The sequence below is a fragment of the Stigmatopora nigra genome, chromosome 3 (assembly GCF_051989575.1).
Source record: "Stigmatopora nigra isolate UIUO_SnigA chromosome 3, RoL_Snig_1.1, whole genome shotgun sequence".
Lineage (NCBI taxonomy): Eukaryota > Metazoa > Chordata > Actinopteri > Syngnathiformes > Syngnathidae > Stigmatopora > Stigmatopora nigra.
In genome coordinates, this window is record NC_135510.1 from 10,887,899 (window position 1) to 10,909,135 (window position 21,237).

A 21,237-nucleotide genomic window follows, 5' to 3' on the forward strand; every position below is an offset into this window, starting at 1 on the left:
TTTCCTTGTGACACACGTCATTACCCGTCATCGAGCAAAATAATCTCTGGTCAAGAGCATGAAGCAGGGTGTTGTCTTAAATGATTAAAAACTCCAAAGTCATAGACAAGGTGTGTGCTTGTATGCGTGTGTGTGTATGTGTGTGTCCATAAAAGTGCCCCTTGTACTTTCTTATGGCCTCTTCCATAAAAACAGGAGAGATTGCATTGACACTGAGATTTAGTTTGTTTTGTTTCTTAGTCATGCACAGTTGAGTATTGTTGGGTGAAGCTTTTACAGCATCCTTCACATGGTTATTAGACATTTTCAGTACAGGCAGACACTCGCTCACTAGAGCTTCGTTGTTGTTTTTTAAACTAGTAACAACAAAGGGGTGGACAATTTGGATAGTAAAGGACAGCCAGGGTCCTCAAAGGAGGAAGATTGGGAGTTAATTTCATTTTTATGGATACAATTGATCATTTACGAACTCGATTAAAGTGGTTAGCCCTGTGGAATTGACTACAGAAAGCTGAAAGACAACAAAAAGAACAATCAAAGAGAGGTAAAATGTGTATTTAAAAGTCTACTATTTGTATCTTGGCACACTATTAAAATTTCTTATCTTAAGGAGTCCACAGATTGGGGACCTTTCTTTATTCGTGTACAGGATTAAAACTCTTATTGTATCCCTCAGCGACCGGACTAGTTGAGCAAGATGGAAGAATTGAAAAATAGAGCAAAAAACAGAGAGGAACGACACAAGTAAGAATATTATGAAGTCTACGATTTACTTGTTTTGTTTAAATTTCCTGACAATTTGTGACAGTCTGACCCAATCAATCTACATAGATTTTTGCGAATTCCGATATGCCAAGATATGAGATTCTTTCTTCTTCACCATAACGAAGCCCTGGTTTCCCCTAAGGCCTTGATTTTAGTAACAAAGAGAGAGAGAATGCTTAGTGCTGTTAGATGAGATAATACCTGGCGGTGAATTACAACTAATTTCCAGAAAGAAATAAACTAAAATTTGTTTGAAAGAGGAAAAAAGAACATAGGGCTAAGTCCAAGAACAGAGTTCTCAATTCCATAAAATTGTTTAAGATGAATTCCGTCTTCATGTATATTTAATCGTGATAATTCAGATAAGGTTCATAGCACACGTGACATTGATCACTTCTTTCAATGCAAAAAAGTATGATAAATTTTAAATAGATCAATAGAGATAGGAGTGGATCAATGTAGTACTTATAGAATTCAAAAGTAGGCGTTGCGAGAAAAAGTAGTTTACCCGTGGCAACTTTAAACTTGTGAAGACTGATTAAGCATTCATTTCCTCCTAATTATGAGTTCTAAAAATGGCACGTCGGTGGTGCTCAGATCGTCCGCTTCCCTGGTCTGAGCTCAAGGGTTCAAACCTCTACTTCCTAGGTTGGGTTTGCATGGGCTCCCTGTGCCATGTGGGTTTTCTCTGGGTAATGTGTACCACTTAAAATGATCGAAACCTCTCAAAGCACTTATTTGAACACTTTTTTTCATATCAGACTTCAATGAGTGCTTATACAGTTCCTCTGAGGATTTCAGCTCAATAAATAGTCATTAATTTATAAGGCTCATTTTAAAATTAAAATGATGTTATCAGTATTACAACACGATATATTTGGCCTGTGTGCGTAACTCAGGGAAAGATGGGATCCATTCCAACTCAACCCAATAGGAGCCGAGAAAGAACAGAAAAGAAGATGTTTCGAATTGGCCCAATATCTTGTGGCTATTTTTGTGGGTATTGCTGTCCTCACCAGTGCCATTCTAGCCAAGGTAGGTTAAAAAAGTGTGGAAAAAAAAAATAAGCCATATAGTACACTTTATAGACAAATCACCATAACTTGCTGTGACCAATCAGGGGTGTCTTTTGGTGCTCTCAACGTTGTCCAGTCCAACATCACTGCGCCCCAACAAAGAAAGGCAGTTCTACACACTGATGTTGACGTTCTGTCTCGTTTGCCCCAACTTCCTGGTGTTCATAAAATCACTGTGGAGGTGTGCCTTCAAGAGTTTCGTCCAGCCAAATTTCAGGACCATGGCATTTGTATGTATTGGCATTTAGTTGAATACCCAACTTTGTTTATGCGTTTGATAAATCCACTGGTGTCTTTTTCTCTGTTGCAGATTTGTGTCATTGAGAGCTCAGTATCACTTGGCACATCAATCTTGGTACTTGTAGTGATGCCTCAGTTTGACATTCTGACAAATCTGTTTATCAGTGGGGGAGTCTGCATTTTGTCTGCACTTCTTCAAGTCAGCTTTCGACTACAGACAGAAAGTTGGAAAATTATATTTCCAATCTGCTCCCTCATTTTAACTTGTGCTGGTAATAACAATGTACTGTCTACTCATGAAATTCATGTCATTTAATCCTAATTTGTTTATCCCAATAGGGTACAGCCTCCTAGGACTTGACTACTATGTACGTGTATCGTTAGAAGTGGATCAACAAACTGAAGAGTGTTATTTGTATGTAGGATTGGGAATTTTTGCTTCACTTCTTATCTCTCTTTGTTGGTGGGAGAATCCAATGCAAGCCACGAATCGCTTTCAGGTACAGTCTTTGCTTTAGTATGCTTGACTATCGATTTAAAAGGGGAAATCATTTTAATTAGTCCATTCCCAGTTGATCAGAAATTCTATTTGAATTATCACAGAAATGCATCAGCTTTTTGTTTGTGTACCCTTTTATATTCCAAGCACCCTCAAAGCTGGCATTTTACATTGACTAAATGTAATTGTTTTTTTTTTCTTTTGTTATTTGTCAACATATCCATACAGTCAACATTTTAGATGCAGGATTCACCCATGATTAAATGTTTTGGGGTGGTGGGATTATGTGCTACATCAAACATATATTGATATTACTCTGTTCGATCTCCCTGTAGGAAACCTTGTCAGAATTGGATGGTTTCCGTGACTTTGTTTTTGTCATCACCAGCGTTCTGAGAATAATTGTCATCGGTAATGATCTTAACAACTCTCTGACCACACACGGAAATAATCTGATGACAATTTTTAACACTTATTGCTGCTACTTGGTGTCCCCAAAAATTCTAGCAGCAACAACAAAAATCCACATTTTGAGGAAAGATGTTGGTGTAAACGAGGATTGTTCCTCTGAAATGGCACTATATGATAGAGCAGTATTATATGGTTTCATGTTATGGTTAACTGTATTGTTTCATTCCTAGGAGCATTGTACCTGTTATATTACGTCGTATTTGAAGACTCTGTCATCTGGGATGACTTCAATTTAATTAGTGAAGATTCTGAATTGTTAAAAATAGGTCTGGGGCTGTTTTTCTTACAGGTAGGTGGAAGCTTAATAAGGGATAACTATTTTTAATGAAAATTTATTGATTTAAATCCATTCAAGTGTCAAATAAATACCGTTGCTTGTTTGATATGGAGCACGCCAACACTAACCAGATCATTGTCTCTCTTGCCATAGGCCTTCTGCTCAGCAGCATGCCACTGGTTTGGGGTGGTGGCATGTAAGATTCATGCAATCAGGATGGGTTTTGCCTTGCCCTTATGCTGTACAGGGCCTTCAGTGCTTCTATTGGGATTGATACTTTTCCTAACCCATGCAAAACAGTTGAATGGAGACCAACATGAAGACATTGTTGGTGAGTTAATTGAAAGAGTGATGTTTTTTTTAAATGCCTTTTTTTTTTTTTTAAATTACAATGTATCATGTGTGTTTTTCCATTGTAGGGTTTTGTAAAGGCTTAAATGCATTGAGCCAAAAGAACTCAACACCGATTGTTTTACTAGAAATCACAAAGAGCATCTGCCGGACATCACTGAACAGGTCTTATAGCAATAACAGCCTATTTGTATTTTTCAAGATCAAACAATTAGTCAACCCAAAATACAGTTTAGCACAATATAACATATCCAAGATAAATGCTTTTTGATTGACAGCAAGGACATGGATTGGACTTTTGCCATGCTGGTGCTTGAGGGATTTTGTATGTGGTCAGGATTGGTCACGTGTACTTACTACGTATGGAAGACAAAGGTAAGGCTCTAGGTAATAGATTCTCAGTTATTGTAAGTCAGTTTTCAGAAAAATAATCAAATACAAACATGGCGCATGGTGACATTGCTCAGAGCATCCCTTGTTTTCTACCTACTAGATCCAGCGTATAGAGAGAACCTCTCAACTCTTTGTTCGGCGTCTCTATGAATCCGCTTTTATAGACCTCTCTTTGTTACTTAACACCAAGATGAAGGTGTCTCGAGCTCGAAACCAAGAAAGGTGAGAGATAAAAGGGGATCGACCAAAGGCACTCTGGGTATCCATTAGCAAGTATCAACGCGCATTGATGTAGGAATACTATATTTTTGTAATTCCTTATTTTGTTCGTCATTGAGTTTGGGTTTGCACTGGTGTTGAGTGAATCTAAACTTAACAGCTCTCTTCCCCTTTGCTATAGCAATGATGACATCCAGAACTGTGTGCTCTATCTCTGTGCCACCATGTGGCATGAGACCTATGATGAAATGCTCAAGATTCTGACCTCCATGTTCAGGTTTGCATTACGAGACCACAAAGCAGTGAAATGAGGATTTTTTCAGATGGCTATATGTTGTTGTTGTTGTTTTTTTCAAGGTTGGATCGTTACCGAGGTGATCCAAAAGAGGAACATAAAGACGCTTTCGATTTTGAATGTCACATTTACGTAGACGACGGGTTTATGACTGAAAAAGGCACAGAGAAGAGGCTAGTTAATTCATATGTCAATGACTTGACTCAAGTTGTCATTGAAGTGCACAGGTAAGTCCTCATTCAATGGAACCACACGGATGTGTACAATAATTGATAAATCCATGTAGGTGTTGTGGCTTTAAACTCCACTTATTTGCAACTTTAACAAAATGATATCAGTGAAATCAATGTAAAGCATTAATTTCATCAACTTGATATCGACATCAGCCCAGCAATTCCTAATATGATATCTGCTAAACTGATTAGTAAGATCGCCTATAGTTCAACGACAAAATCTCACGAAATGTCCATCCCACTTGAACATATATTACTTCACCTAATCAAAACAATGATTTCTCACCCAGGGTTTTTACTAACAAAGAGCCCGACGATGTATCCATCGTGGAAACTCCATATGGTGGTCGACTGGTTTTTGTTATGCCAGAAGGTAACATGCTCTACATTCACCTTAAAGACAAATCCCTCATCAGGCACAAGAAAAGATGGTCGCAGGTACGCGCCACGTGAATTCGGATGAATCACTAAATCAAGTTTACTTTAGAGGATGAGCCCTTTTGCCACCCCGGTTTTTAATCACAAGTCTAAAACAATGGAAGCAATTAAATTCAGAAAATGTTCAATTAAAATTTTAGAAACTGACCTTTACAATTACTGTCTTTTAGATTATGTATATGTATTATCTACTTGGCTGGAAGGGGTACATTTCCAAAAATCCTCAGATCAAAGTAAGACTTTTAAAACTATTACCTAATTTGTACATATTGTATTGTGTCTAGTTTACATAGATCATTGTTTTTGCAGAGTCAAAATTATCTATGCAGAGAGTCTTTATTCTCTATGGACGGAGAAGCATTCTACATACCTCAACAGGACAACGACAACAAACGTAGATTCATTTCAGATGACAATGTTTACATCCTGGCATTGGACGGAGACACCGACTTCCAACCTAAAGCTGTGATTTTGCTTGTTGACAGGTAAGTATTGGACGAAATGTAGTCTATCGCGGCTTTATGTCTTCACACAAAACTAGCCAATTCAATTTAGCACCCGGTTCAACACTTCTCCGCTTCATTTTATTCAATAACACTAATGATCGAGAGTCAATATAAGGGTATAATATGACTACATTTTCTTTTTTTTCCTGAAAGGTTGAGAATGTATGAAAATGTCGGTGCTGCTTGTGGAAGAATCCATCCAACTGGAATGGGTAAGCAAACATGTTTATAGTTACGCTACATGAGGCAGGCGTTGGAGCCTATTTACTTTGAGCTACCTTTGTTTATACTGTTTTTGACATGTTTCCTCAAGCTTATTTTACAATGCCAACTAAAAGCATTCCATCTTCAGGAGTTTGCTGTGTACATGAGCTTTAAAGGTTTATTTTAAATGTGTTCATTCTGGTTTACAACTGCAAAATAATTGTATTTAAAAAGTCAAAAGCTTAAAAAAAACTTTCAAAAGATAAATCCTAAAACATCACTCTTAAAAACTCATTTAAAAATAAAAACTCATGACAATTTTTCCATCCTGTGTTTTGTAATCTTCAGGTCCTATGGTGTGGTACCAGAAGTTTGAGTATGCAGTGGGTCACTGGCTACAAAAGACAGCAGAACACGTTTTTGGATCTGTGCTGTGCAGTCCAGGATGTTTCAGTCTGTTCCGGGCATCCGCCTTAATGGATGATAACGTACTAAAGAGATACACCACGACAGCTACAAGAGCTGCGGAATACGTGCAATACGATCAAGGTCAAGATTCTCCCATCACTCTGTCTTTCCTCTACCTTCTGCTGTTTTGCAACTTTCTAGCATTTGTGCGTCTTCAAATTTCACAGGCGAAGATCGTTGGTTGTGTACTTTGCTGCTGCAGCAAGGGTGGCGTGTGGAATACAATGCTGCCTCCGATGCCTACACCAACTCCCCCCAAGAGTTTAAAGAGTTTTATAACCAGAGGAGACGATGGGGGCCTTCCACGTTGGCCAATACACTTGATCTCCTTCACAGGTCAGAAAGAAATTAAGGGATCTGAACTTTGGGTTATCGGCTTTACTTTACTTAAGAGAAGTCTATCATTCAGTGCTGTCAGATTAATAACATTTTTTTTACTGATGATTTGAACTGCAGTGGTGCAGAGACTGTGAAAAGAAACTCTTCCATATCTGGAATTTACATAATCTACCAAATGTTCACTGTTGGTTCCTCTATTCTTGGACCAGCATCTGTGACTCTTATGGTAGCCGGTAGGTTTAAATTGTCCAGATGTCTTTTTGTAAATATTTATTTCCTGTCATACACGGGATTAAATGATGTATTCTCTTATGTCTGTTTTTACAGGTGCTTTCCAGTTTGTCTTTAAACTTTCTGGTACCATTTCCATCATCATTGCAAGTATTCCCCCAGTCTTCTACATCATCGTTTGTTTTGTTGCCAAACCAAACAACCAAATAACAATTGCTGGCATTATGAGTGTTCTGTATGCCTTCCTGATGACAGCTTCCTTTTTTTCGATCATCGGTGAGCAAGAATCTATATCTTTCTGATTTTACGTTGATGATAATTCAGTGACCCTTTTTTTGAGGCCACAATGCAATTGCAGTTTAACTGTCATTCTATTCGTAGGTGATATGGTTGTTCAGGGTACATTCTTGACTCCAACTGGTGTGTTCCTGATTTCTATGACAGTCATGTACTTGGTGACCGCTATCCTCCACCCAGAGGAGTTTGGTACATAAAGATTACTATATAAGCAGCATTTTCACATTCCTGTTAGTAGATGATATCATGCTATGTATTGTGATGATATTTTTTTTTGTACTGCAGGAATGATCATCTACGGCCTGATGTATTTCATCTGTATTCCTAGTGGCTACCTCCTACTCACCATCTACTCTCTGGTTAACATGCACATAGTAACCTGGGGCACAAGGGAGTCCAATAAGTAATGCACTCATTTTTTGACATAAGTAAAATCTCTACAGTATTTTCCAGATTGCGGGCCATTTGGGAGTACAAATCCAATTTATCCATAAATGTATGATGACAAAGACTGCATACATAGGTCGTATTTTTGCGCGTAAATGTATGTCCTCCACAATTTGTCTTATCCAAAGTAGCTAAACACACTAGTATAAATTCATCAACAAAAGAGCAGTACAAAAGTACTGACATTGTGCACAAGGAAACTAATTTCACAACTAGCCACGTCACACATGCTTGTGCTAATTACAACTTCCGTTATATAGTATAATGTCGCATTTGTATACAAGTTACCATCCAAACTATGAAGAAAAAAAGGGAGTGGTTTATCCGAAATTGTTTGCAGGTTTTGTTAAGAAATTTAAATTAAAAACTAATATAATCTGACATCATAAAGTACAGTATTTTCACGACTATAAGGCGCACTTAAGTCTTAAATTTTCTCCGAAATAGACAGTGCGCCTTATAATCCAGTGCGCCTTATATATGGAAAAAACAGAAAACCAAAAATGAAAAACCACCACTGTCGGATATTAAGAAAACTCAAACGCCTGAACTGAAACAATACTGTTAAATATGCAGATGCCATCTTAGTTTACAAAATCTTCCATCATATAGCTCCTCCCCCACGGCAAGATTTTATACAAAAAAATCCATAACATCAACAATGGCTGGCTCTAGAGGTGACTGTAAAGTAGTGAGTGCTTCATACCTGGAAGTCAATAGCAATTGCCGTATTTTCACGACTATAAGGTGCACTTAAGTCTTAAATTTTCTCCAAAATAGACAGTGCGCCTTATAATACGGTGCGCCTTATGTATGGAAAAAGTTTTAAAATATGTCATTCATTGAAGGTGTGCCTTATAATCCGGTGCGCTTTATAGTCGTGAAAATATGGTACTCACTATTGGCAGTCATGGATCGTACCATATTGCTTTGTAATTTTCTCTTGTTTAATGTGGTAGGGGAGCAACAGAGATAAAGAAGAATCAAAACATGCTCTGTGACAAAAACTGCAGACTCTGCTGCTGGGACATGAAGTGTCAGGTGACATGAAGATAGACTGACAAGATGTGTACTATATGTCTATTTCTTGATAAGTAAATTCATAGCATCTTGTGGGTTGGTATCGACAGATAACTCAGGAAACAGAGAACCTGATGATTCAACAAATCACAGGTCAGACTGGACAACAAGCGACTAAACCTGCAATCACAGCTCAGGAAACAAATCAACAAGCCGCTTCAAATGTGGTGCCGCAAGCTTCATCTGATGCCGGCAAAACAACCGAGGAGGAACAAAAGAAACCTCTGATCAAAGAAGATCTGGAGATGAAATCCCTGGACAGCATGTCCAAAAAGACGTAATTTTGTTTTCCTTACAGTTAATGCAAAAAAAAAAAAAACTCAAATAAAGAGATCACTTCAAAACTTATATAAATTTGCCCCATAAAATACATTTGATTGAAGTAATCCTTTTCAATGGCAGGAGTTAAAATTGTGTAAAGGTTAATATCATTTATGATAAACAATGTTTATCATACAGTGATAAGAAATATGTGACAATGTTTCCAAAATGCAACAGTGTTCTGGAGATAGACTTTTTGTGTGTTTAAATAATCAAGTGTGTGTCCCTGCATCTGTGTGTAGAGATGATAGCGTGGAAAAATGGAGCATCCACGAGTCCGATGATGATGATGATGACGATGATGAGAATGATGAGAATGCGGACAAAAACAAGGACGAGGCAAACCTCCCTTTGAGCGGTAAGTAGCTTCGCTACGTAGATAAATACAATCTGACAAAACTTTCCAAAAAAACTAAACTTTCAAATAGTTATTTCTGAAAACAGTTAGAGGAATCAAATATTTGCAATAAAATAAATGATAGCCATTACAGAGAAGATTAGAACTTGGAATAGCTTCATTTTTTTTTAAATTATAGATATTTTTATTCAGAATAGACTACTTTTTAAAAAAATAAAGCACCGGTATCTGCATTTGTGTGAATCCTAGAATGGATGAGTCCAGTCAAAGAGGAGTTCTTAAAGAAGTTGACTTTTGCCAACTTAAAGAGGAACTTGAAAGAACAAATACGGTATGGAAAAAAGCACAAATCGTCATTTACTACGACTGAGAATTAATGTTTTTGTGCTTTTTTGGGGATGGAAATCAGGTACTCCCTCCGCAGAAAGATTTACGATGACGTGTGCGACGAGTTGATATTATTGCTAACAGACACTCTAACTAGCCAACTATATGGAGTTGGGCCTGAAGATGTTTTGACAGAAAGCCAACTGGAGGATCTACAACGTGAATTGACGGATCAGGTATTATCAACAACAAAATTCATGTTAAAAAATAATTCAGTAAAACCATTTTTTTAAAATAGGATACTGCATTTAAACCATACACAGCAACATATACACACAGACCAATTTCCATGACAGATCGGGTCCATGTATAGACTTCTAAAAGCTTAATATGCCATAGTATAGTGTAGCAATTCTGTACGTGTGTGTGTGTGCACAGGCTCGTCATACCCTAAAGACCAATCAAATGGAAAAATTAGAAAAGAAAGTGGAGAGAGCCATCGAGAAAACTCTGACTGCCCCTCAGGTGCAGAGACTAGAAGAGGTAAGATCCTGATTCAGCCTTGAAGTCTGAAGAAAACACTGCAGGCTTCTCGGATAGTTTCGAGCAAAAAAAAGATCAAATGGACGATAAGTCGGATCAGCAAAAAAAATCTGCTTGTGTAGGACGAGCATGACTTTTGGGGCAAGTTGATCGATCGCTACTTGAAGCCTATTGTAGACACCAAAGCGCATCTGGAAGAGGTCACTAGAGAGCTCAAATCACTGCGCAACAAGGTCAGTCCAAGTCCATTTAATACCATTGCTTTCTGCTTCCAAAATAGGCAAAACATCAGCAAAATATGATGGTATTTACAATTTTCCTTGATCCAACAGGCAGTATTCCTCTATTTTATCATCAACGTGTTGTGGGTGGTCGCTACATTTTTCCTGCAAGCCATTGGAACCGACGTCTTAAGCATCAAGATCCCCAAATACTATATAAACGGAACATTATCGGAGGACTTTCTAGAGGTTGGCACAAAACATTATTATAATCACTATTTCAGTACAAGCAATGGTAGTAATGAATAAACTAGGTCATTTGTAAGTTATAGGCACCTAGAAACTTTGAAATTGACTGGATTAAAACCTAAAAAAAACAGTTGTTTTCTTTTAATCTTAAAATTTTGGTGAAGTGTGAGGTGAGTGAATTGTATGGATAGTTCTAGAGCACAGGTGTCAAAGTAGCGGCTCAGGGGACGAAGTTGGCCCGCCACATCATTTTGTGCGGCCCGAGAAAGTCAAAATGAGTGACGATTTTCAGTTTTATGATTAAATTCAATGAATATTATTGATAAATAGGGAATATTTCCTGTTTTTCCCCTTTTTAAATCAATAATTGCTACTTTTTTTTTAAAATACCAAATTGTATTTTTTTCTTTTTGTGTTGTTTTTAGGGCAAAAAGCATTTTTTAATCTATTTTAGATCTATAACAAACGGAATATTTAGGATTTTTGATCCAGTTCTTTAAATTTGATTTGTTTGTATATCTAAATATCTCTTTCCCCTTTTTTGCCAAAAATAAACAGATTTTTAAAAATAATATTTACTCTATTTCCTTTTTAAATGGAACAGAAAAGGTTAAAACATAATAGATTTAATATGTGCCCTCTTTTCTGATTAAACCAATAGGAAATAAATGTAAAAAGATCCTCTACATGAGAATATTTGCTATTAAGAAGCCCAAATAGAAGATTTGTACTAATTTTAATGTCCAAAAATGTATCGATTAGGGCGATCGCAAAAGCTGTCATTTCATTTGATGTTATTTTTTATGTTAACAGGTGGAGCCTCTCAGTTTGATGTTCCTGCTATCTTTTGCAGTTCTTCTCATTGTCCAATTTCTTGCCATGTTGTATCACAGGTACAATAAAACACAAAGTGCCTCCACAAAGCCTCACTTGTTGTCACGATAGGTCATTTACATATAAATGTTTTGGACAAAAAAAAGGAACTTATGTTTTGTTGGAAAGCCTTGATTAATTTAAGAATCATTTGATTACAGGGTCTACACTTTGATCCACGTGGTGTCATACCGAAGCACTGAGAAAGACTACAAACAGAAAGATGTAAGGCACAATTACAACCCCAACATCCATATAGTTGTTCAACTAGATTTTTACCAAATTCAGAATATTATTCATTCATTTTCCAAACTGCTTTATCCTCACAAGAGCTATGGGGGTGCTGGAGGTTATCCCAGTTGAATATTAAAATGGCATAAATGTTAAATCTGACCAAGGACTAAAACAAGTGTATTTTTGTCATGTATATTTTATCTTTCATGTCTATGCTTGATTCTGTTAATTCATTTCAATTAGTTTAGTTTTAAGCTGATCAAAAACACACCAAAACACATTGAGTCACATCTAATGCAAAGAATCATGTGACTAAAATTTGCAGTATTAGAAAGTGCAAAGTTACACAACAACTACAGAAAAATGGTAGGAAAGTAGTACAGTGAAAGCTTTGAGAAAGTAAAACAATTTCAACTTATATTTTCAGCCAAAAACGTCAAGCACAATTACAAACAATGAATGCATCATCGATAGAAAGAAATATTGGAGTACTTTGACTCACTTACCATAATTTGAGGACACCAAACTGTGGGTGTGTGGAAATAGCTGTTTTAGTCCAGTTGAAAAATCCCTTTCTGTGGTTGAAATGCTCCATTTTTCATTTCAATTGTGGGTGCAAAAAGAAAAACTTTTCAAAATGCCAACTGAAAGGTTATTTTTAAATTGCTTTCTAGTTCTAAACAAGCAGATAGTTGTGCACACTTCTCCAACTACTACAAATCTTGAACAAACTGCAGCAGGGCTCGTCAATGCAAAATGTGCTCCACCTGCATGCAAAAGGGGCCGGACATTATCGAATTGTTTGTGTTAGAAAGCCATCATGGATGGCAAGTACACCTGCAAAAGCAATGATGTGATTGCTTTTTTATTTAATTATTTCTTTCAACAAATCTTTTTTTTTTTAAATCCAAGCAGGCTGGATCAGTGCAGGAAAAAAAAGAATACACCCTTGCAAAAATATTAATGTATTCATTCATTTTCTGAATTGCTTATCCTAAAGAAGATTGCAGGGGGTTCTGGAGCCTATCTCAGTTAACTGTGGGCATCAAGGGTGGGTGGCCAGCACAACCATTCACCCCCCTGGTGTCAAAGTGGCGGCCCGGAGGCCAAACCTGGCCCACCACATCATATTGTGTGGCCCGGGAAAGTAAATCATGTGTGCTGGCTTTCTGTTTTAGGATTAAATTAAAATGAAGATTATTGATGTATATTAAATTTGCTGATTTCCCCCTTTTAATTGAATAATTGTAATTTTTTTAATCATTTTTTTCAGTTTTTAGTTCAAGTCATTTTGTAAAATCTAAAAATATATTTAAAAAAAAAAGCTCAAATACACATTGTTTTAGATCTATAAAAATAAGAATATTCGGGGCTTTTGATCCATTTATAATAAAAAAAAATCTAAATATTATATCTAAAATGGTCCAGCCCACGTGAAATTAAGTTGACGTTAAAGCGGCCCGCAAACCAACCCAAATTTGACACCAGTGCCCTAGGGGTAATTTAGAGTGTTCACCCAGCCTATCGTGCATGGTTTTGGGATGTGGGAAGAAACTGGAGTACCCAGAGAAAACCCATGCAAGCCCAGGGAGAATACACAAACTCCACAGTGAGGACCGACCAGGGATTGAACCCTCAACCCCAGAACTGCAAAGCCGATGAGTTAACCCCTCGTCCGCCGGACCGCCTTATTGCACATATTCCTTAAAAATCACATCATTTTAATTTTTTAGTAATGCATTTTCTCATCTACTCATTGTTCATGTCTCCAGGATGAAGACGACGACGGCATGACTTTCGAGAACCACAACACAGGTGGACTTGGCTTCACAAGCGAGGACTTATAGCTGTAAATGAGTGTCTTAGTATGTGATTGATTGTTGCTCAACCTACAGCGAGCTGTAGTGTTGTCAGGAGCCAAAGTCGAAAATCTTATCAAGCATTCCAAGATAGTTTAATGTGATATTTCAACTCAGAATCATGACTCACCTTTCTTTGCAAGTTGACATATTGGTTGTCACTGTTTGCTATGGGGTTTTCTGTTATATTTATCAGAATGGTACATTTAAAATTGCATTTATGTTGCGACTTTTGCACGAGTGAAAGTATTGATGACTTTTCAAAATAAGGTATGTTTTTAGAAGGAAATTTCTCATCATGAACATTTTAATGTCTGATTGAATAAAACATTTTTTCTATGTTTTTGGAAGGAGGGGGAATCATAATGCCATAAAGACATAAGGGTTTATCCCTCCTTATTCATGTTGTGTTAGATTTTATTTGTCATACTATTATGTAGTGCACTTTTAGAAAATAAACCATCTGATTCTCAGACAGTACTTGGAAGTTTTTAATCTGCATTTTGAGTCTTCGGGGCGGGAGTTTGGTTTAAAATAAGTTTTTACGGCCGTGAAAACTTTATTTTCACCTCAGAACATATGACCTTCAAAATTGCACTTGGATTGTACGCAATTTTAAACATATAGTTATGACTTTTCATAATTTTCCAGCCTGCCAATATGTTGGAGCAAATTCCAGTACTATCAGTTTTAGTACCACTGAGATACTTTTCTTGTACATAAACATATCGTAGTCTGTAACAAAATACATTGACAACCCAAGATTGGTTGACCTTATTTATTTAACTTCACTGAAATGAAGAAAAACAGTCAAAACCGGAAGTAAAATACACCAATTGCCGAGTAATCATCCAATAACTTCTGAGAATGTTTCGCCCAAATTCAGGCAGCACACCAACAACTGTTACATACTTGGTTGACAACAATGATTACTCTTCCTGAAGGGAAAAGAGCAAAGTAATAAAAAAAAGAAGAAAATGCTACTGAACAATCAATGCCAGACTCCTCCACTATTTATTTTGGATTTCATTAATGTATACTTTAAAGTGAACATTTGAGCATATCAGATGATGATAAGATGGAGCCAAGTCAGTTATGATAACTGGGGGCCCAATTGGTCCAGTCCTGATTGAAGGAGTTGGTCACAAGGGAAAACAAGAGGCTTTGCCATACATTTTCAGAAGACCCCTCTTCCTTTTTTTGACAATAAGATTTAAATACATTGAGGAATAGCTGACACCATTGTATCATAACAGGGCATTTTACCCCCAAAAGTAGCTCCTAGCTGACAGCCAATAGAAAACACTAACAGGCCAAAAGGCAAGATAGCAAGTCCTCTTAGTCCAGGTTAGCGATGAAACGCTTGACCGAAGCTCCGTTTCTGGCCGCCTCGACCTCTGCCGCCGAATCTTCGGAAGCCTCCGCCCAAGTGCTGCCGGCCACCACCATGGGAATGCTCTCGTCTGTCGCCACGGTTACCACCCTTGTCTTCCAATTCGGGGAGCTGCGAGGGAACTACGAGTTTCCAACGCCGACCATCTTTCCAGCGCTCCTATTGAGCAAACAAGACATTTGAGGAGAATTAATAATAGGAACACCACTGGGTTCAGGTCTAAGCTTAGTTCATTCCGCAACCATACTCGATAGTTTTGTAACATTATGTAAAGCAAAATTGTGATTTTATGATTCAAATCCCAACTGCAAATGCTCTGTGTGTCCTCTTGATTGTGTGATACAAAAAAAAAAAAAAAAACATTCCCTTGCAGCCTTTTGGGGCAAGTTTGCCCACACCTGTTCAGGGCGGTAGTATATAATACATAAAGATGGATACATTATGCAACGCAAAAATCATCACACACGTGTTGCAGAGGTTAAATAATTAACATCTACTGTGATTGTCATTTTCACGTGCTGTAAAAGTTATATACCCATCAATAATATATCTGATATTACCTGGATCTCCCCGACTTGGTTGCAAGGAACATCAAAACAAACGCCCTGTTGGGTGGGGGGAAAAAAAAGATTAGAATGTAATGTTTTTAACGAATTAAATTAACATTTATAGTTGCTTTGGGATAATAGGTACCATTTTCCCTTTGAGGCAGGACATTCTTTTTATGTAGCTATCAGCATCCTGTCCCAGTGCTTCTTTGATGGTTGTCCATGCATAACGGATATTGGGCATCTCCTGAGAACAGGCCAGCTTCAGGGTGGTGTAACCCTGTGGAGAGAACAACAAGGAGTCTTCAATAAAAAACAGCAGGAGATGGGGAGATTCCTACGAACGCGTCAACTTACCTCCTCAAAGTTCAGCAGCGATCGCTTCCCTAAACTTGCAGCCCCAGAAATGTGAGCCAAGGCGGCGGCCAAAGCGTCCACAGCCCCCTTCTCCTCGATAAGCTTCTGGGCGGCATCTTTAAAGTGTACAGTGGCTGTCACTGGAACCAAATCCAGCAATCTGATAGACATAAACTAAGTGTCACTCAAATCTGACAACTCCCATCACGGCAGTGTTGTGTTCCGACACCCTTTAGGCTACTAAACCTATATGCCACAACTCACTCCTACTTTCCCTTGAACACACCTTAAGGAATTCTCGCGTGCTGAATTGATGAGGTCAGTGATAGAAGGAGGACCGACTCGTTTGAACTTGATGCCCTTTGAAAAAAAAATAATAATAATAAAATAAGTGTTATAAGTATTTATTACTCCATGGTTTAACGTGGGTGGGACACCTACAGCTACGTTTTCCACATCTTCTAGCTTATGCTCCTCTCTCTTCTGATAGAGACAAATGCACATTCCAGTCCTCCCAGCTCTGCCAGTTCTCCCCGAGCGATGAATGTATGAATCCACATCCTGGCAAATGGAGATGAAATGGTCAATGCAATTTCAAGCAAATATTCACGGGAGGCAAGCTCTTTCAAGTTGAACATGAAAAGAAAGTTGAATTTGGCAGCATGTCACACCTTGGGTATACAACACTGAATCACCAGGTCGACTTCGGGGATATCCAACCCACGGGCTGCCACGTCGGTCGCCACCAGAACCGAAAAGGCTCCAGCCCTGAAGCCCTTCAGCGTATATTCCCTCTGCTTCTGCGGAATGTCTCCATGGAGGGACTCGCTGCTCTACAAAGGAACAAATACCAAAACCTGTCTGAGAAGACTTTAAAGTTGGAACATCAAGAACTGCCTTCCAGTAACTTGTCACACCCAATCACATGGCATACCTGGAAGTGCAGCCATTTCGGTAATGTAAAAAAATGGTACTCTCCTTAATGGTATCCGATTTACTCTAGTTTTTAGGCTCTTTGCAGATTTGCGGGAACCCCGAGACGACTATCTATTTAACATGACTTACCTGATTGATCGCTGGATCCAAGGCAAGACTACTGGCTTCTTTCTTAGTTTCGCAGAAGATGATAACTCGGCCGCCGCTTCCACTGTAAATCTTAATGAGATCTCCGATCAACGAAGCACGATGCGAGTAGTAGCATTCTATGGCCCGATGCTGCACAGAGGGTGAGATATGGACACTTATGTCATTGTTTCTAATCATGCGAATCATCATGTTTGGTATGTCCTTTCCTTTGCCGCTTTTTAACCCACAGCCACACTTACCTCCACTGTTGTCGCCGTTCTCTGTGTTTTAGAGCCAATTAGGTCAACACGCTTGCAATCGGGCTTCATGTATTTCTTGGCCACATTGTAGACCCAGGGAGGGCAGGTGGCCGAAAACAAGAGAGTTTGTGGGTTGGGGGTGCCATTTCCTGAGGGAATCAAATAGGAAATGTTGTCAAATTGCGGAGACTTATTTTTATTAATTAAAAAAATAAAATAAAAGGCACATCTGGAGTCCATGCCAAATGCAATATTCATTTAACTTAGTATTTTGCCTGTTGCAATACCAGTCATGTTTTTTCAACTACATATGCAGTAGTTGTCAAAAAAAAAATCAAAATAAATTGGTTAGAGTCAAAATGTTCGAAACTTATTTTTCACCAAAAGGTTGGAAAAAAAAGAAAATCACACGGTTTAAGTTAATTGTTAAATTGCTTTTCTGCTGAAGAGAACTACTAAACTATACAAGACATCTAGGACTCTTCCATCTTTTAATGTCTAAAGACTTTATGATATTACCTGACTAAATTCACACTAACATTGGGAAGACGGGGTCAGGGCGCAACCTGGTGGCTGCAAAAGAGTTACCACTTTTATTTGAGATTACTATATGAAACGTCAATGCAAATTGCACTCCCTCCCAAACTCATTCTATTTCATCAGTGTTAAAATATCACCTTTGATATTGATTATGAATGATTGTGGATAATGGATTAATAATACACTACCTATCCATTGCAACACAGCATATCAAAACCAAACAGTATATGAATACCTCTCTTATAGGAGTGAGCGAGAATATGTTCCACAGGCTCAGAAAAACCCATGTCCAACATTCGGTCCACTTCATCCAGAACCACATGCTCCAGTTTTGAGAGGTCAAGACCATTATTGTCAATGTGATCTTCAATACGACCAGGGGTTCCGACCAAGATATCAATCCCATTCTTGATAGCATTAACTGTAAAAGGGAATCAAAAAAATATTGATACCTGTTAGTTCCTTTAGAAGAAGAAAAAAAAAAAAGGTACTTGAACCATCTTTGCATTTTAAGTGATCCTTTTACATGATTAACAAATTAAGTCAAATGAATGGCAATGGATTCATGTATTCTTATTATTAATGTACATCCTAAGTGACTATGGGTGTTTAGGGAAGGCTTACTCTGCGGGGTGTATGGGTTGCCTCCATAAAAACAATTGACACACTCTTTGTTGGCAAGGAGTTTAAAGTCCTTCCCGACCTGGATTGCCAACTCTCGGGTGGGCGTCAATACCAACACCTGCAGTTATGTGGGGGGAAAAAACATTTAGACAACAAAACTATAAGATGGTTCCGATATATCCGTGAAAAGTTGAAAGTAAACAATGTGTTTGAGTGTGTGCAAACCTTAGGAGCACGTCCTTTCGGCCTGACTGCTTTGACCGACTGCAGCTTGGCCATCAGAGGAATGGCAAAGGAGAAAGTCTTTCCTGTTCCGGTACGAGCTTGGGCGAGTACGTCATGTCCATCGTAAACTGAATCAAATGTCTGGACCTGGATGTCAAAAAGGTACGACACTCCGTGACCTGAAATACAAAGGATGACGGAAAAGTGTTAAAAGGCTCTAGAAGTATATGGGGCAACCAGAACAAGAGCTGTAGTGTAGCTCTCGTCTGTTTCCATCGCCCAGGGGGAAAATATCACCAATAAAGCATAAAGATAAAGAGTGAATCACAACATTTCTTTAAAATAGCCATTTTGTTTATCAACATGCCTTGTTGTAATAACAAATTGACAAAAGAAAAACAAGCGAGCAGGGCTGTTTGACTGCTGGACTTTGATTCCTTTATTCCAAAAGTTGAAAACGTAGCTGCCATAGAATAATTCTGACATTTTTTACACTTTGCCTTGTACTTCTGCGACCTTTGCGACTGTACTGTCTAACTTGTGTTTTTTCCCGTATTTGCACCCCCCCCCCTCCTTCCTGCTACAATCACAATGACATTTCCTGAATACGGGATGAATAAAGTTATCCAATCCAATAGGTTTGTAGAGAGTAATTGTTACCTTGAAGTTTCTTAATGGTGTAATCAGAGATTCTGAAATTAGAGAAGGCTCCTTTTTTCTGCGCAGCCAATAATTCCTAAAAAAAATTGAGGACAGCGAAAATGAAATATTTTGTCATTTAAACTGTACAGAGAAAAACATGGTAAATGACATCCAGGTTAATAAATATTCAAAACAAACTAAACTAAAAAAAATACAAATTTACTCACGATAACATCACAACACATTTGATAAAGTCAAATAGATAGAAATAGCCATCTTACCGGGTCTTTCTCGCCCTCACTTGTTGAATCATCTGACCCAGATGGTGTGTCTAGCAAGGATTGTCCGTTCATTTTAACAATTGCGGCTTTATTTCGTTTCTTTTTTGTCTAAGCAAAAACATGACACAAAAAAGGAAAACATGTAGTTAGTAGCCAACCATTGTAGACGGAATGCCATCATACCAACCTCCTCGGCCTTTAGGTTCTTATTCTTCTTTTTTGGTGGCTCTGATTTATCAGTGTTGTTAATCTGACTTTTTTTCTTCCTCTTTGATGCAGGACATTTAATGTCAATCTGAACTTCTTCCTTATCCTTCATCAGATTCGTGCCATTATCGGACATGATCTTCACATTTAGGAAATAAATTTGAATGATTTAAAAAGTTTTTATCTAAACAAATGCACGAAAAAGTAGTCTGACAATGAATATAAAATACATGACAGGCACGGCGATCGAAAGATACTCAAATATGCCTCTATAGAACATTTTAGGAAACCATAAAAAGTGAGGAAAACTAAGGAGGTGCTTATCAAAAATAATCAAACATTTCTTGCATTATTCTATTTTCTTTACGTCATCAGAACAGGACGAAAACGCAGAGCCACGTGTGCACGTGGACGTCGCGTACTGTTTTCGCAGTCAACTTCCTGTGTACGCATGCATTAAAGAACCGTTCCTTCTCACGCGGCCCGACAACGTGATCTTCATGCTAGGCTACATTGCACAAATCGAAGCCAACTACATAATACTGTTATAAACAACGATCATAACACTGACATAAATAACTAATTTCCACGGCAATATTTAGAAAATCGCGTTCAATTTATAATCCAACAATTCCGTAATATGACAAAAATGCCGCTTGCCGATGGGCCACAGCAATAAACACGATGCACTCGCGAACTATTTGATATTTAAAAGACAGTCCAAAGAATATTCTGCTGACCTTCAGAGCCTTGACGTCCTCAATCGCGTCGGTCTCGATTTCCATGGTTTTGACAACGTCTTCGACTGTTATAGATGGCATTTTTCTTCCAGATGGAATACTGCTTTGTGGACACAGGCAATCTCGCAGACACGCGGGTGAAAAGGAACGCGCAGACACGCGGGTCAAAAGGAACGCGCATAGCGCGCGGGTGGAAAGGAACGCGCATAGCGCGCGCATGACGTCGCCAGTCCAGCATAAAAATATATATTAAAAAATATATTTGCCTGAAATTGTCCATTTTCTCATTCTGGAAATTAAAAAATAAACTATTTATTTTTTTCTGCTGCTTTTGGGCCGCAAAAAGTTTAGTTTGTGCCTTAAGGTTTTTGAGATATGATGACGTCCGATTCACTCTAAAATGGTCGCAAAAGTTTATTTGGGCTATTATAATTTTCAAGATATTAATTATTTTTGGGTCACGTGACATCAGCGTGGAAGTGTTAGTACTACATATTTATTTGTGCTGTTTTCGAGATACTATTGATGATTAATTAAACTA

At 38.0% G+C, this 21,237-nt stretch overlaps 2 protein-coding genes across 3 annotated transcripts; one reads left to right on the forward strand and one right to left on the reverse strand.

Moving 5' to 3' along the window:
• Nucleotides 1–675: 675 nt before the first annotated feature.
• chs1 (chitin synthase 1) lies at nt 676–14,166 on the forward strand. Its single transcript, XM_077713560.1, has 34 exons — nt 676–744; nt 1,665–1,800; nt 1,886–2,071; nt 2,152–2,353; nt 2,421–2,581; nt 2,916–2,991; nt 3,222–3,340; nt 3,482–3,659; nt 3,748–3,844; nt 3,958–4,054; nt 4,173–4,294; nt 4,473–4,568; nt 4,649–4,813; nt 5,110–5,257; nt 5,428–5,490; nt 5,567–5,742; nt 5,917–5,975; nt 6,316–6,516; nt 6,603–6,771; nt 6,892–7,007; nt 7,102–7,281; nt 7,387–7,491; nt 7,588–7,705; nt 8,709–8,790; nt 8,880–9,106; nt 9,393–9,508; nt 9,758–9,839; nt 9,918–10,071; nt 10,274–10,378; nt 10,501–10,611; nt 10,711–10,848; nt 11,662–11,741; nt 11,883–11,946; nt 13,728–14,166. Exons 1-34 carry the CDS (start codon nt 698–700, stop codon nt 13,800–13,802), a joined length of 4,251 nt encoding a protein of 1,416 aa, XP_077569686.1. The 5' UTR covers nt 676–697; the 3' UTR covers nt 13,803–14,166.
• Nucleotides 14,167–14,578: 412 nt separating this feature from the next.
• Nucleotides 14,579–20,872, reverse strand: ddx21 (DEAD (Asp-Glu-Ala-Asp) box helicase 21). 2 transcript variants are annotated; one of them, XM_077713481.1, is made up of 16 exons: nt 20,697–20,871; nt 19,937–20,095; nt 19,750–19,857; nt 19,487–19,562; nt 18,827–19,005; nt 18,602–18,719; nt 18,213–18,398; nt 17,438–17,586; nt 17,178–17,327; nt 16,784–16,945; nt 16,554–16,673; nt 16,399–16,472; nt 16,113–16,272; nt 15,901–16,035; nt 15,768–15,812; nt 14,579–15,366 (listed from the first exon to the last, which is right to left on the reverse strand). In XM_077713481.1, exons 1-16 carry the CDS (start codon nt 20,775–20,777, stop codon nt 15,163–15,165), a joined length of 2,106 nt encoding a protein of 701 aa, XP_077569607.1. In that variant the 5' UTR covers nt 20,778–20,871; the 3' UTR covers nt 14,579–15,162. The 2 variants fall into 2 exon arrangements, with proteins under 2 accessions (XP_077569607.1, XP_077569608.1); XM_077713482.1 differs by lacking the exon at nt 19,937–20,095 and having other exon boundaries at nt 20,697–20,872.
• Between the last annotated feature and the right edge of the window lie 365 nt (nt 20,873–21,237).

Bases quoted from the DNA above. Each gene is read 5' to 3' on its own strand.
- chs1 (XM_077713560.1), top strand. From the start codon at position 698: ATGGAAGAATTGAAAAATAGAGCAAAAAACAGAGAGGAACGACACAA. The intron at 4,814-5,109 runs GTAAGTCCTCAT...TTTCTCACCCAG, and splicing joins GTTGTCATTGAAGTGCACAG to GGTTTTTACTAACAAAGAGC. The intron at 11,742-11,882 runs GTACAATAAAAC...ATTTGATTACAG, and splicing joins CTTGCCATGTTGTATCACAG to GGTCTACACTTTGATCCACG.
- ddx21 (XM_077713481.1), bottom strand. From the start codon at position 20,777: ATGCCATCTATAACAGTCGAAGACGTTGTCAAAACCATGGAAATCGAG. The intron at 18,399-18,601 runs GTAAGCCTTCCC...TCCCTTTTACAG, and splicing joins CAACCCATACACCCCGCAGA to TTAATGCTATCAAGAATGGG. The intron at 16,036-16,112 runs GTAAGTTGACGC...TTCTCTCCACAG, and splicing joins CGCTGCTGAACTTTGAGGAG to GGTTACACCACCCTGAAGCT.